This window comes from Scophthalmus maximus, chromosome 18 (assembly GCF_022379125.1).
Source record: "Scophthalmus maximus strain ysfricsl-2021 chromosome 18, ASM2237912v1, whole genome shotgun sequence".
In the NCBI taxonomy this organism is placed as follows: Eukaryota; Metazoa; Chordata; class Actinopteri; order Pleuronectiformes; family Scophthalmidae; genus Scophthalmus; species Scophthalmus maximus.
In genome coordinates this window covers 3,472,772-3,487,723 of record NC_061532.1, presented here as the reverse complement: position 1 = coordinate 3,487,723, position 14,952 = coordinate 3,472,772, and the positions used below count along the sequence as shown (strand labels likewise).

Below are 14,952 nucleotides of genomic sequence, written 5' to 3'. Positions count from 1 at the left end.
TGTGCTGGTTTCTTTCCCCCTGCCCCACATCCGCCAGTCCCCGATACACGGGGGGCCGGCTAAATTTAGCCGCCCACTATGAGAACCAGTTCAGCGGCAAAGGCGGGGATGACAGAGTACCCTTCCAGCGTGGTCATAAATTCACACCACCCAAACTGTTCTGGAATTTACATGCATTTCTCAATTCTCTTCGCCCCTCAACCCCCCCCCCCTTTCCCTCGGCCACTCTCCTCCTTTTGGGTCATTATGCTGCAGGTGGGGCACAGAGTGAAAAGTAGGGCTCATCTATTACCAGAGCCAGTGCTGTGCCGGGCCCTCAGCCCTGACACCATGCACTGTTAAAACATATAAGGGATGCTCAAGTTTCAGAATGCGCCAGAACGTGGGACAAGAGGGGGATCCTTCAATTCTTTTCAATACACAGCAGCCTCAGGAAGTATTCCAACCCTTTCCCCTTTGCCGCGCTCGGTTGCGATGTAGATTTCATTCAAAATTGCCACTTTTGTACATCAACCTACACGCAAAACCCTCCGCAGAAAAAGGATAAAAAGGAAAAAGGATTGCCTCCGGCCGGCAACAGGGGCGTTGGTCAGGGAGGCGACCGACATCTCAGTGATCCCTCTAGCAGAGCTTGAGAGAAAAAATCCGCAGCCACAATGGGAGAACCTGCCAGGAGGAGGACCAGCTCAGCAACACCCCATCAATCAGGCCTCCATGGTTAAGTGGCAAGACAGATGCCACTTTAAAAAAAAAAGAAGACAGCACTCCATTTGACTATTTATGGGAATGTCCATAGATCCAAAACGTCTGGAAGGATATTCTAACATTTCTGTCAGAGACAGCAAATAAAACATAGCACAGCGCCTTTAAATGTCAAAGTCTGTGTACTTGAAATACACCCTAATTTCTTTGTGCCAACCTTGAAGCAGACTTAACTTCCGGACTTCCTCAAGCCAGGGAGAGTTTGGATGCTCCATCACTGCGAATGTGAATAAGGGAGCGCTCTGATAGTAGCGGGCTGAAAAGACTAACTCACAATGCTGAGGGGCAACGGCAGATAGCCTTTGCAGCTCTGGTAACTATGCACACATGAAAAATAGAAATGTTGGCTCGACCTGAAAAGAGTTTGTACAGTCGAATGGATGCGGGCGTTTGCGTATGTGTCCTAAACTGGTGTATTGCACCTGTTTCTTGGAGGGGATGTTATACCATAAGCGAATGACAAATAACATATTGTGGCAATAAAGATTGGACAAACTGTTTGACGAGAAAATCGGAAACCACAGATTGTGCTACGTGTCTGTGGTGCCCTTGATGTGTTGTCAGGTGTATTTATTTATTTATTTTTTAACATTTTTGGACAAAACCCAGACTTGCTGTGTCCCCCTGCTAGTGAAATACGCGTCCGTGCCAATTTAAATGTTTTCATGCCGGAGATGTGGAGTCGGATGTCTGCGCATGGCGTCACGGGCCGGGGCGGCCGCCAGGCTGCGTCAGGTTGGAGACCTGAGGTGAGCTGTAATAGCAGGGTGGGACAGCTCGATGGATGACCCGCTGCTCCCCTGCAGTCTCTTGACCTGCTTGGAAGACATTCACTTCACTGCCACAAAGGCACTTTGATTCGATTCACAGCCGTTTCACGCAGAGGCCCCGGGGCCGTCGGCACTTTGATATTTTCCCTGGCAGTTTGCATTTCGGGGCTGAGGCAATTTTCTTAAGTGATGGCTGCCTGACACCTCTGCTCCAGGTCCGTGTAACACTTGTCCCTTATCTAATCCAAAAAGCAAAATGAGATCGGATCTGGTATCTCTGTGATTAACCTTGTTACATCTCACATGCTAATGAACGGGATTATAAAGCAGCATTACACATGCAAGTCCCGAGTCGGAACCTAATGAAGGTAACGATTAGTAGTAACTCTTCTATCCTGGGGGTGGAAGTAATAATCTGCGACATTTTCAGATAAATAGATTACTGTTGTCGCCCTCTTGCCGAACGGCATAGTCATGAATAATTTTCTACCTGCATCAGCTTCATTAATAGCTGTATTTATCTAGAAGCCTCGAAATCTCCATGGAAATATTTACATGACATCTGATACTTTTTCTGCCAGTAGCAAGTGCAATGTTTGGAATAAACACACAAATAAATTGGGTGGTAAGCTATGAAAAACGTGTCAAACTCCATCAACAGTAAAATCCCCAACGCCGACGGAAAAAAACAACACAAAACCGTTTGATTGCCAAGCTACTTCTCGGAAATTTGAGAGCAAAAACACCACGGCGCCCGCTGCCAAGCGATGTGGCCAAAATCGACACAACAAGAATCTCTCAGATTACCACTACAGGGCGGCCGGATGCGAGAGGTCTCAGTGCTGCTTCCAGGGCGACCGCAGGACGCAGAGGCCTGCAGAGGAATAGGGTTGTTTCTGTGCCCCGGCTGGCCCCCCCGAGGGCCCGCCTTGTTCACTGTAACTCGGCTCGAGCAGCATCCCGGGGATCTCCAGTCCAGCCTGGTCACACAGGACACACACTGTCCTCGTCTCTGCAGACTCAACAAATACATGCACACACAAGTCTCCTCTTTTTGGTCTCTATTTTTATCCCGCGCCACTCAACGCTCCCTGAGTGATGCTGCATATACTCCAGGAGACATTTGGGGGGGGGTATCTCATTACCCTCTCACTACATTCTTCCTATATGCATTAAGGTAGATAAATATAGATTTCAAGGTAAAATACTCGGGTAAACAGAACTTGTGTTGCTCAGTTTCAACAGGTCTCCCTTTGTACATGGCAGGAGACAAAATAAGGCTTCCTGCGTTACCATGAGTAAAACATTTTTATACATGTTGGCCTCGTTAAATATATATTTAAGAGTTCAAACTCCCCACTAATGTTAAACTTCAACAAGTTTTCACGTAGCGTGCGAACAAGATTCCCATGTTATTTAACTTTTTGTCCACAGCAGCTACTGTATATCCAAATCTACTCCCATTCAGCTGCACTTGTCATGACATTTAAGATGCCACGTGTTTGTATTGCATCATTCTACATCATTATGAAAATAATAACAAATAAATAATACGTTGCTTTAACTAAATTGGCCACAGTGCCCTGGGATGAAGGGCAAAATGAACTCAGACCACAGCCACATCGTATCTAAAGTCGAGTGCAGCAACCCGCCTTTGCACTTCTGTCACGCTTTCATTCTGTTTCCTATTTCGAAAGAAAAAAGAAACAACAAACAAACAAACAAAAAAAACAGTGTGCTATTGTATCAGGACTACTTCATGTTTCCGCCCACTCGCTTTGAGATCAATATTTGCACCTTAGTGCCCAGACGATAAGCTGAAATGAGCTCTGAAAAATGCCTACACAACAACTAGGCATCTGGAACTCTGAGAGACACAAAGAGAGGAGACAGACCGGGAGAGATGCATGCACCATGTATCTCCACGTCCAGATGCTGGTGCAGTCACATCCAGGTGGGAATGTGGCCGCCTACGGCCTGCGTGATTGCCAACATCCGAGCTAAAAAGACAGCTCACTGACTCGGTATTATTAGTTACACAGCAATACCTTTTCAAAATTCGCTGCCCATTCGCTCACTGATGTAAGCTGTGAACCTTTCATCCTTTTTCCCGTTATCAATCGCATTTAGAAAAAAAAAAAAGGGGATATGATTTAAATCTCCTACCGGCCCCTTCCTATATCCAGCCCCTATAACCTACATCCTACTACAACTATCAATGCTTATCTTTTATTTCTAATTTCATATTACTATCAAAATTTCGTGTGAATATTACATTACACGATGGGCATATTACATGAATCTACAAATTTTCCAGTTTTCCTTTTCTTCCTCCTCAAAGTGTCATATAGCTAGAGCTGCAACAATTAATCGATTAGTAATCGACTACTAAATTAATCGCCAATCGCTCAAGCAGTTTTTATGAAAAAAAGATGTCAAAATTCTATGATTTCTGCTTCTTAAATGTGAATATTTTCTGGTTTACCTGCTCCTTTATGACAGTAAACTAAATATATTTGGTGTGGGAGCAAAACAAAACATCATCTTGGGATTTGGGAGACACGATCACCATTTTTCACCATTTTTATGACATTTTATTTATCAAAAAACGATTCGATTAATTTAGAATTTAAATAATCGATAATGAAAAGAATCGTTAGTTGCAGGAGTGAGGCTCAGTCACACTTCCACTGTAGCAATATACATTACTGTCATAACAAGTAATAGCAATTAAACCCGAGGCACAATTAAAAATAACACTATACTGTACGTCATAATCCAGAGTTTGTGGGAGAAGAATATTTGATTGGCCGTGTCAAAAGTGTCTTGTCTCTTTAAGGTGACTGGGGCTGTCTTCTTGTGTGAGGCTACGGATAGTTCTCTCCGCATATGTGGTTACATGTTCACCCCATAGCCACAGAGCTAGAGCTGCCCAGAGACCTCAAGTGACTCTGGCTACCTTCAATGACAACACTTTGGTCAGACTGGCCAACACTTTAATAACTTCCTTCCTCATCAGTATTCATTGTGTCTACCGCGCAGCTATTTTCACCAAAGCAGCTTTTTCCCCCCTCTGCTATTTGTTCAGCAAACACAGCGAGGACAGCCCTCTCCATATGTCTGTTTGTACACCTGAATTAGAGGGGAGGGCGGTAGGGAAAAAGAGTGGCCCAGGAAGCATGAGGTAGCATTCCTTTACCACATGAAGGCCGCGGGGAAGTAACCCAACACGCAGCTTCATTCTGTAACTAACCCTCTGTGACCTCCGCCGTAACACAATAAACTGTAGAGCCGGCAGACCTGGGAGACAGTCATTCATGAAGAATGTTATCAACAGCCGGCGATAACCCCTGTATGAGTCAATATTGTGCGGATTCATGGACAAGCCACAATGGCTGACACATACAGACATCCAGTATATAAACACAGTCTTCGCCCGCACAAAGGGAACTGATATGTCTCGCAGTCATCTTTGAGCTGTGTTTGACAGCGCAGTGCTTTAAATCAAGCCGACATAATTCACAGCGGCACATCCAGCAGGCCCTTCAGAACCCCATAAATCTGACGGCGATGGGTCGTGCTACTGGGAAGGTAATAATTACACATTACTGCTGAGCCTCTTTATCTTGCAACTCTGTGCGGTGGAACTGAATTATTTCCACGCCAAAGCACTATCCTGCCGAATAGCTCATACCCTTGCAGCACACCGGCTCGCTCTGTGAATCCCATCACCATGGCAACGCACCAGTTCATCTCTTTCTCTCCATCTCTCACTCTCCTTCTCCAGTGTGCACTCGGAGCAGCCCCCTCGACCAAGCTCATCAAGAATAATTCTGTTTACACCAGCAAACATCACTGAATGCAACATCACACGAGTAAAGATGGCCTGGTGGTAACGCGGAGCCAAAAGTTCATCATTCCAACAGCCAACATATGATGCAACAGTCTGGGGGGGGAAAAAAACCCTGACCAAGGAAGCAAAAGAGGGCTCATGTTTCAAGTTTCTAACAGCAACTGAGAGATGTTCCAAAGATAGAAAGTTTTCATCTGACAGCGATGGCACGTGTCAGCAAGATGCAGGTGGAAATTCGAATCATTAAAGTGGATAAACAGCAGCACTATGAGGAAGCAAAGCAGTTCTTTGTGAACGGATCTTATTGCCTTTCCCTCAGGTGGGAAATCTGCTCATTTCATGTTATTACACCAGCGCCGGGCCCCGTCTGTGAATTAGAGTCCCTCACTGATCTTTACCCGGTAAACAACAACAGTCGTCTGGTCTGCAGCTTGGAGGACGTCTGCCCAGGTGGATTAGGGGAGGACGATTAGAGGATTGGCTATTCATCCGTCACCGTCAGCACTGTCAAGCTGCACTACCAGCCCTGTCATGAGACGGAGCTGCACCTCTCACCCGCTCACGTTCCGTAGCACGCCGATGTATTGGTTGTAATCCCTTTGCGACGCATTGCACACCTTCAACTGCAGCTGGGTACCACAGATAATTGTTGATAGATCAAAAATGTGAGACATGGGCCAGGCTACGCTGAGAATTAGCATATGCATATTTATGGTGGCGGATTATAGAGGTCAGTGTTTCTGCAGGGATAAAATTAGCTATAAAACATTACCCGAGGGGAATAACTTCAGAGGACGGGTCTGCCCTGGGAGAATCCTGACCCCCTGAATCGCCCGCAGTGCTTTTCAAAAATGCTCTACCCTCAGCTAAGATGATCAACCAATCATAGTCTTAAAAACAGCACCACAGCCCGGTGCATTTAGACTGTCCTAGTGCATTTGGGCTCACATGTTCAGACTCATTACACAGATCTCCAGCAGAGCATAAAGCAGATTAATAATATCAAAGCACATCTGTGCCCTTTGGTGGTGCTGTAAATCTTGTACTGAACACTCCTACTTCCAATTACATGATGATTTAATGACTGCTAATGCAGACCTGGAGAGCAGGCCACTGCAATATAATTAGCCATGGTGGAATTGAGTGCGATGTATCATTGTATGTAAAATGTGAGTGACAATGTTTTACACTCACCTCTGGCCCCCGCTCCTGTACACTGTCTCCCTCTGAGAAGGACCCTGACTCGTCACTAGAGTTGGTGCCGTAGGACTGCTCACATTTGATCTTGGACTGCCCTTGGTTAAAAAGGGCATCCCCTCCCACACTTTGCTCCTGCTGGTCCACATTGAGGCAGCGTGCCACGTTGGAGCATGGCGAGGAGGAGAATTCAAATTGGGGCAGGCTACAGGGAGAGCCTCCGCTGCCGTCTTCCGCATAGGAGTATGAGGAGCAGGAGCTGGAAGTCCTGGTGCGTGTCTCACATGGCGGTGAACGCGGGTATACTTTGATTGGCACTGGGCAGCTGGTGTTGGGCCGTGGGCGGCATAGAAGTGGAGGTTCTGTGGAGGTGGTGCTGGGAGAATAGGTCTGGGTGGTGGGGAGAGACTGGCTGGCTCCAGCCCACAGGCCCTTTGGCATGTGCTCAGAGAGCTCCATCTCCAAAGAGTTCCCACCAGGGTAGGAATGCGCTGGGGTTCCCAGACGATTGCAGGCCCCTGAGGAAAATATGACACTACGACGATCTAGTTCAGCTTCCTGTTTGCAGACCCCATCACAGGAAGCGGACTTGAGGGACAACCCTGCAGGAAAACCATCAATGTCCTTTGGGGATGTAAGAGACAGACCTAGCTCCCCAGTGAAAGGCCTGAAGTCTTTTTTATGATCTCCCTGAGAGTTTCCTTTGTCCTGGGGGCAAACAAGTCTGTTGGCAAATAGCTGCTGTGATGTGTTGGGCAGGCTGGGGAGGTCGATCCCTTTCTTGAAGAGGGCTCGGAGGCAGGAAGGAGACTTGGTTCTCTTGGTTCTTTCAATGGATATTGGGTTATCCATCTCCATAGCTATCACACTGTCCTTATCCCTGACATCCTGCTCATCTCCTGACAGGCACAATGAGATGGCTTCTTCCTCTGCCTGTGGCTCAACTTTGATCTGTGCCAAAGGCAGCCTGCCCTGACCTGGCACTGCCCCGCCAACGCTGCTCTCCTTTAATGTGCTTGGAAAACCTGAGGTACTGGTGTGTGAGGAGGTGTCATTATTGTGCTTGTTGCAAGCCCATTGGTATTTCCTGTACTTGGGGCATCGTGGCAGGTCTGACACTCCATGCCTATCGAAGTCCAGCCGGCCATCCGCGAAGTTACCTGGCACAGCGATTGCTAGCCGATCATTGTCAGGGCGTCGCCGTGCCCTGGGAGAGGCGGGCCTTTCCGCCTCAGACTGCATGCTCTCATCCTCTGAGTTGGTCGCCTCCGCAGCCACCTTGTTGTAGGGCAGCAGGCCATCATCCTCGCTGCGCAGCTGGGCTTCCAGGAAGCGAAAGCATGAGTCCTCGAGGTTGTGCATGCGCAGGAATTCGGCACAGCGGATGACCTCCTGGATGTTTTCTCTGCTGAGTAACAGCTTAGCAGTGTAGGCAAACTGCAACAATGGGGCAAATCCCCTGGCAGTGACCTGCAAAAAAACAGGGAAATTGCCAGCATTACCATCAGCACAGGCATTGTTCAGAACATTTGGAGTGTGGTGAGATATCCAGACAGCTCCAACAACCATAAACAAACACTGTGAAGTGACAGTTAATCTTTTTATCGGGTCAGCACTGAACATTCTACTGTATACAGCAGTGAATAAGAACTGGTGCTCTCGGAATGTTGGCAGGTTGTTTGTCCATCCACACGTTCATGATAACAACCTGTTGGACATCCCAGCAGTCCACCACTGTCTACTCTGTGATCATTATAAACGTTTTGCCAACACCCACTCATGTTACTGCTTTTTATTCACAAAACCCTAACTCGAGGAAAGATGTCTAAGCACAAGTGCTGCTTTACATTCATTCAGTTAAATGTATTCAGTCTTGGCTGCAGGGGGAATGGAAATGCAGACTAAATTGGGTTGCTGGAGGGCTAAATGATGGTAATTCTTTACGGGAATATATTGGTTCAGGTTTTGAGTTTGAGCCCAGTACTGAGGTTTAGTATAGCTACTTCTTTGATGCATTATTTGAGAAACAAATAAAGGCAAAGTTCAAGACATGGGCCCACTGCCTCACTTTCTGTGTCAGTGCCCTGCATCCGCAGGTCAAGTGCCTGTAAATCCTAATGGTTTGTAAGACTGCGGCTTATCCCTGTTGTGGCCATGTGGCACGGGATGATAGAGGGAAGCCTTCCATTTAGACTTAATGCCAGATAATTAGGTAAACTCCTGAGCCTGCAGAAGTCCAGGCTGCCCTCTGCTGCTGCTGTCACTGAGCACACAGACGAGAGAAAGGAGCCACAGGAGCTGGCTGTTATGCAGGGCCTGTCTGCTGTTTGGAGATTAACGTGAGGTTCACACTAGGTTGCGTTCAGCACTTTAGTCAGGCTCCAGCACCCAATCCCTGCAGATCCACCCTTGTTCATTTCATTGGTGACAAACATAGTACTGTCGGGCACTCAGGGAACGTGATCAAACCACACACAGAGAAAAGGTGCGCCAGCAAATGCAATTACAATCGATTTACTTTGAATGTGGGATGGTATTGTTTGCTCTGCAATGCATCTTTTCAGGAACTGAGCGATGTACGTTTTTTTTCTTCTCTTTCTTTACAAAACCTAACAGAGGCTCACAGCTGTAAGGGATGAGCATTCCAGTGTGGTTTTAATGAGCCCACTGTTTACTGATTGTATTGCTGCTTTTGTTTTGGGTGAAACGAGAAAATGAATCACCCCGGGTGGAACAGCATTGAGTGTGCGCGCAGTGCAGCGACTTCCAGAGGTCCTGCGATCTCTGCCAGACGGGCCACTAGTAAAACAGTGTTTTCCCTCCGCATCGATCATGCTCAACAAAAACACAGAACTGCACTGTGGCCTCTTTGTATTTGGAGAAACAACAAAGTAGTATGAATGTATGTGGACACACAAACATCATATCAGTGAAAATAGCTTAAGGTCATCTGAATGAGTCGAAGAGCATAGGCCTTGTGGATTTTCTGGAAGATGAAGAAACAATGTGCATTAGCACGCTGCCTATCGTTTTTTAAATGTCAAAAAAAAACTAGAGCCCATACTTTATTGACTTCTCCCTTGTTGACGGTCCAAATACTCTTTGTGAAATTACAGATAAAACATTCTTTTAGGCTCAGAAGTCAGCCACACAGTGAAGATGGGGATTTTGTTGATAAATGCACCGCATGTATTTTTATGATGCTTGGAGAGTTTGGTGACATTGTGAAGTAGTGTGGGATCATTGAAGTCGTTGTCTTAACCACTATTCATTCCTTCAGTGTTCATCGTTACATGAGGTTTTTATAACGAGCCGAATTATCCGCAGATGTCTCCTCCTCTCTGATAACTTCGACAACTGAAATCCTGTATATGGATGAAATATGTGGAAAAAAAACATCAATATCTATGAACTGGATTAAAAAAAAGATATTTGGACCTCTTCTGGCAGACAGCGACCTAACAGGCATTAGACTGTCGCCTTGATTAAAACTATGTCGTCGGATGCGTTTGCCGTTGCCATGTCTCATTTGGACTTAAATCTGAATTCTCATGTTAATTTCCTTCACACATCTGCTGGATCTCTTTGTTGATTGTGATGCTATTATAGACAGCCAAATGTTTGTGAGGTGTAACAACATGCCAGCAGCAGACTTGGCAGATGTGACGTATGCTAAATACACATCTGTTTGCATACAGTGTGCAGTGTGTGATGGGACGACTGTAAGCATTCAATCTAAGATAATTCTTTTTTTTTTGATCTGCGCGGTGCATGAACTCCAGTCTGTTCTGGTAGCAGAACCTTCCTGCTTCCTGTGATAACCCAGAGAATCCACATAGGCTGTAGTCTCCCGGTATGCCTCTGATCTAAAGAGCTCAGGCTAACAGACAGTCCAACAGCGACGTGCACGTCAGTCATTGTTAAGAGGAAGCTGCTGACTCCATATCCGTGATGGGGACTTGTGAGTGTATGCATGTGTGCACCTGCCTGCTCTACAGTATGGGGGTGGGAGTGTGTGTGTGTGTGATGTATTGGGGGGAGGGTAGAGGCTTTGACTGGACGAGCTGCTCTACTGATGAGCGCAGCACATCCACTACACTACTTCTGCAGCACAGACACGTTTCTGCACATGCTGCATTAATGAATCCGTTCAATCTGAATCTCAATGCTTTTCCACTACGACGGTGCAACGACATCCTGTTGTATCTTCCCAATCACGTTGCTATATGATGTGATGGGAAGAGATTTATGAACTTAGTATTTTATTTCTGCATTGAAGGGACCCTCTCCAGTGATTTGCCAAAAAACAGAGTAAAAATGATGATGAAACACACAGAGCTGCAGAGGACATTTTACAATTTTATACACAATTCAATACATTCTTTCCATTTTGTTTTCTATATTTTCCAGTTATCTTTTTTGAGCACATGTTGAGTAAGTAAGGAGGGCAAACGGAATGGTGTTCCTCACACACACACACACACACACACACACACACACACACACACACACACACACACTCACTCACACTCACACACACACACACACACACTCACTCACACACACACACTGACTGTTTTTGTCATCAGCCCAGCCGCAAATTGATAGAATTCACTGAAAGGTTTGTTAATTTAGTAATGATAATGAAGTCAGTGTAAACATATTTATCTGGACCTGTGGTGACCACAAACAGCTCCCACTTACGCTGGGTTAATAATTAACAAGTGGGTGACGCCATTTGTTAATCAGTTCCGACAACACTGTGGAGATGTTTGTTTTTAACTCTGTTGCCATGTTTCCTGTTGCATTATTTAAGTTACATGTTTTTTCAGCAAAGGGTTTAAATGGGTTAGGATGGACTGGATCCATGTTCTGAAATCAAGAGACAACCCTGGTGGAACGTTTGCCTTCTCTTCAATCAGCCTGACTTTTGTATTTAAAGTACATTTCTTTACATCCATGCACACGTTATTCTACAGGATTAGTGTGTTTGTGGGACTGACACATAAATGAAGGCACATTCTATTCACACATAAACCACACAAAAAGACGAAAACACACAAACGCCTTCCAGCAAGCTGAGGAAGCGTACACTCAGATATCTGCCCGCTGGCACACGCACACACACACACACACACACACACACACACAGAGTTACGTGTGGTACATTGAACCATGCCGACTGCGACGGCGAGGCAGTGGTGGCTTGAATAAGGCCAGGCTGCATCCAAGGCTGCTGATAAACAGCAACGCTGCTGGAGGAAAAAGTGCTGAGCATACCAGGGATCTATTTTCAGCGAGTATCAGCAGCTGCAGCCTGCGGGAGCACATCTTTATGTGCGCCCCGTACCATATGTGATTTCTCCACCGTTGCAACCAGCACAGCAGCCTAATGAAGGAAAGTGTGCACTGGGAGGGGACACACAATGGAGGGAGGGAGGGAGGGAGGGAGGAAAATACTGGGACACGAGGGACGGAGCACGGAGGAAGAGGAGAGAGGAAGAGGGGCGGTCACAATGGAGGAAACTAACTGCTAAAGGAAGAGGAGCAGGACAGGGAGGATACACCGAGTGTTTCCTGGCCATTAGCCGACCACCGTGATGTTTGGAACATGTCGGCTGTTTGCAGCACTTAGTGTTTGAGTGCGGACAAAGACACGGGTTCATCAACATGACAGATAGGGGCCATTTTAGACCCGACAGTCCTGCAAGCATCTGGAGCGGACAGGCCATATGCCGTCACAGGGCGGGAAAGTAGAGGCAGAAGCCAATCACAGACACTGACAATTCACAAAGCATTTTTAGGAAGCCTGCTAAATATCCTTCCATAAACCGGCTGAGCAATACTACACCACCTCTCCGTTAATAACTCTCCCTCCTCCCCGCCGGGCACTCCACTCTTACATCGGCCTTTTTTCTCCTCCATAGAAGAGCAGGCTAATTCATGCAAATGGGCATTCGGTGAATTCCAACATGTCATGCATGCTAATGAGGACGTGGCAGGGCATGACAATGGAGTGCTCCCCCGCGCAGGGGAAAACGCTCCATCTCCACTGGCGGGAGCAGCCGACGCTTTGACGTCAGATCTGCTGAGTAACCCGACATTAACCGCTGCGTTCGCTGACAAACAATGAGGACGCCTGAGTCAGAGCGCTGATGAAAATGAGGCGGGCCGCTGCACTGTACGCCGTCCGGACGCCATAGTGGGTTAAGCCGTTCGTGCCGGAGGAGATGAGGGGAAATGTGCAGGGACAAAGGCCCGCTGCACATCAGAGAAGCTCTCGTGCCAAAGCCAAGAGTCTTTATATAAAGACGGCAGGAGCAGATATACGGCAACCAATCAGGCGGTCTCTACTTATATTAAACTGAGGAGTACATGCGATACTGAAACGATACTGAAAAAAACAGATATGAGCTGCTTGCAGCAAATTACAAATCCAACATAAGTGTCTGTATCCCAAACTTGCATATCCACCTCACTTACATTTTTCTTTTGTAATTTCAGCTTGTCGATTAGTTTTCCTAATTTGAAAGCCCACCGTTCGGGAGCACGTCTGCTTCCGCTGTCGTTGGCAAACAATGTGACTTTGACAAACGTGAACCCAAATCCATGTTGATAGTGAAAAGAGCGTTACCGGGCACTGCAAATTCACTTTGTTTCACGGTGATGCCGAGAGATTTGGAAGTGTAAGTGTCATCCTCAATGACATTAGAAACTCAGTTGTTCCTGGTGCTGAGCTTTGAGTAAGTAAACCTCCCCCCTCACTGAGGATTAAATCAGATAGTGTACGTCCTAATCCTCTGCCAGTGCGGCTTACTGTACTGACCAGACACCCGGGAGGACATGACCCCATCTCTACACTGTTGAAGACACAACATGTTTGTGTTTCGGCTGTTTGTTTCTGAACCGCGTAGGGGTTTTTTTAGGTGCAGCAATATGCCAGGACACAGGCTTTCAGCCGTGCATCCAGCGTTTCTTTTATTGTTCACCGTGTAATGGCGGGTTTTTGAGCCCAGACAGATGAAAGTCTGCGTATTCCTTTCATTGAGGAGGAATGTCCGTGACCTTTCTGTGCCGGGTTTGAAGGTTAAATATGAAGAGCGTAAACACGGGGATCACACCGCAGGCTGGCGCCCAGCAGGCCGGCTGCTCAAGGTGCTCCTCTGCCCAGCCTATCACACTCAAGACAAAGACCCTGCATCTCCTCTGTCAGCTCAAGGGGATGAGATGTGCCCTTGTGCTGGCAGAGAAAGAGAGACCCCCTGCTGGACCGGGGGGGTTGGGTATTAGTGCCAGCACTCCCAGCGCACCGTATCACTCCTCTCTCCGTTTGCCCGCTCTTCCATGTTCTACCACCCAACCCCCATCTTTAAAGAAGGCAAGGCTCTGTCCCTGCCACCTACCGTCTGTCTAATAGGCCATATGTGTGCGCTGGTCTCCCGATCAGGCACGTGGCGAGGGGCCAGTCTGCGTGAGGCCCCCCACTCAGATTAGCCGGAAATGGACGAGTCCAGCCCTGATCAACTGTTGGACTCGAGGTGGCGGATGGATGGCACTTATCAACCTTCCTAAACCACCACAGGACCATCACATGGGCCTGTCTCTGGACAGCTTGCTGTCTGCCTGAGCAGCAAATCTTTTCTTTCGTCGTCTCATGAGGATGCAGCGGAGGACCGGCCACCTCTATGGTCGGGTTGAGTTTAAGGCAACTAAAGCCACAGCCAAGGTTGGAGAAAATTTGTGATCAAGGTTTAAGAACTACTTGGTAAAGCTAGAGATAGGTTGTAGTCTTTGTTAGAAGAAACAAAAATTTGCTTTGCTGACCCAGGCAAAGACCCCCGATCTTCTCCCCAAGAGGTTTTGCGGCGCCACGACAACGTCACACTACTTCTGCCTTTGTTTTCAAGAGATGGCGGTCATTATTCAGGTGGTGACAAGAAGTTGCTTTCAGGAACAGATGAACTCAAGTCATATTCCTGCAGCGACTGGTCGGGTGTGTGGAAATTTTATGTACAAAATTACAAATGAACACTTTGAATCCCGAAACTAAAGATGGCCCGCATAGTTCATCCATATGTGAATGATTATTGTTCCTCGATCTTCTCCACCAGTGAGGCTGCTCCAAACAGCTATGAACAATTTTCCTGTCAGACATGACATTATAACACAACAAAAATGTGTTTGTTTGGAGCCTACGCTATATTAGGAACTTGACCAAGCAGCCAGTGCTGTCATTTTTGTGGTCGGGTCATTCAGACGGATGATCAGCCAGTTTGTTTCTCAAAGCCCAAAGTTATGATTATCATAAGAATATGACATTTTTCTAAAGCCACTAAATTTCCTTTGACATCAGCTTTAGAAAACTCAACT

General features: G+C 46.8%; 1 protein-coding gene across 4 annotated transcripts in view; it reads right to left on the bottom strand.

The window, feature by feature from the left end:
• Window positions 1-14,952, bottom strand: part of bach2b (BTB and CNC homology 1, basic leucine zipper transcription factor 2b) — a 91,542-nt gene that overhangs the window by 9,900 nt on the left and 66,690 nt on the right. For all 4 annotated transcript variants that reach the window (XM_035616651.2, XM_035616649.2, XM_035616650.2 and 1 more), the window contains exon 3: window positions 6,580-8,052. In XM_035616651.2, coding sequence (XP_035472544.2) covers window positions 6,580-8,052 — 1,473 coding nt within the window. The remainder of the gene's footprint in view (window positions 1-6,579; window positions 8,053-14,952) is intronic.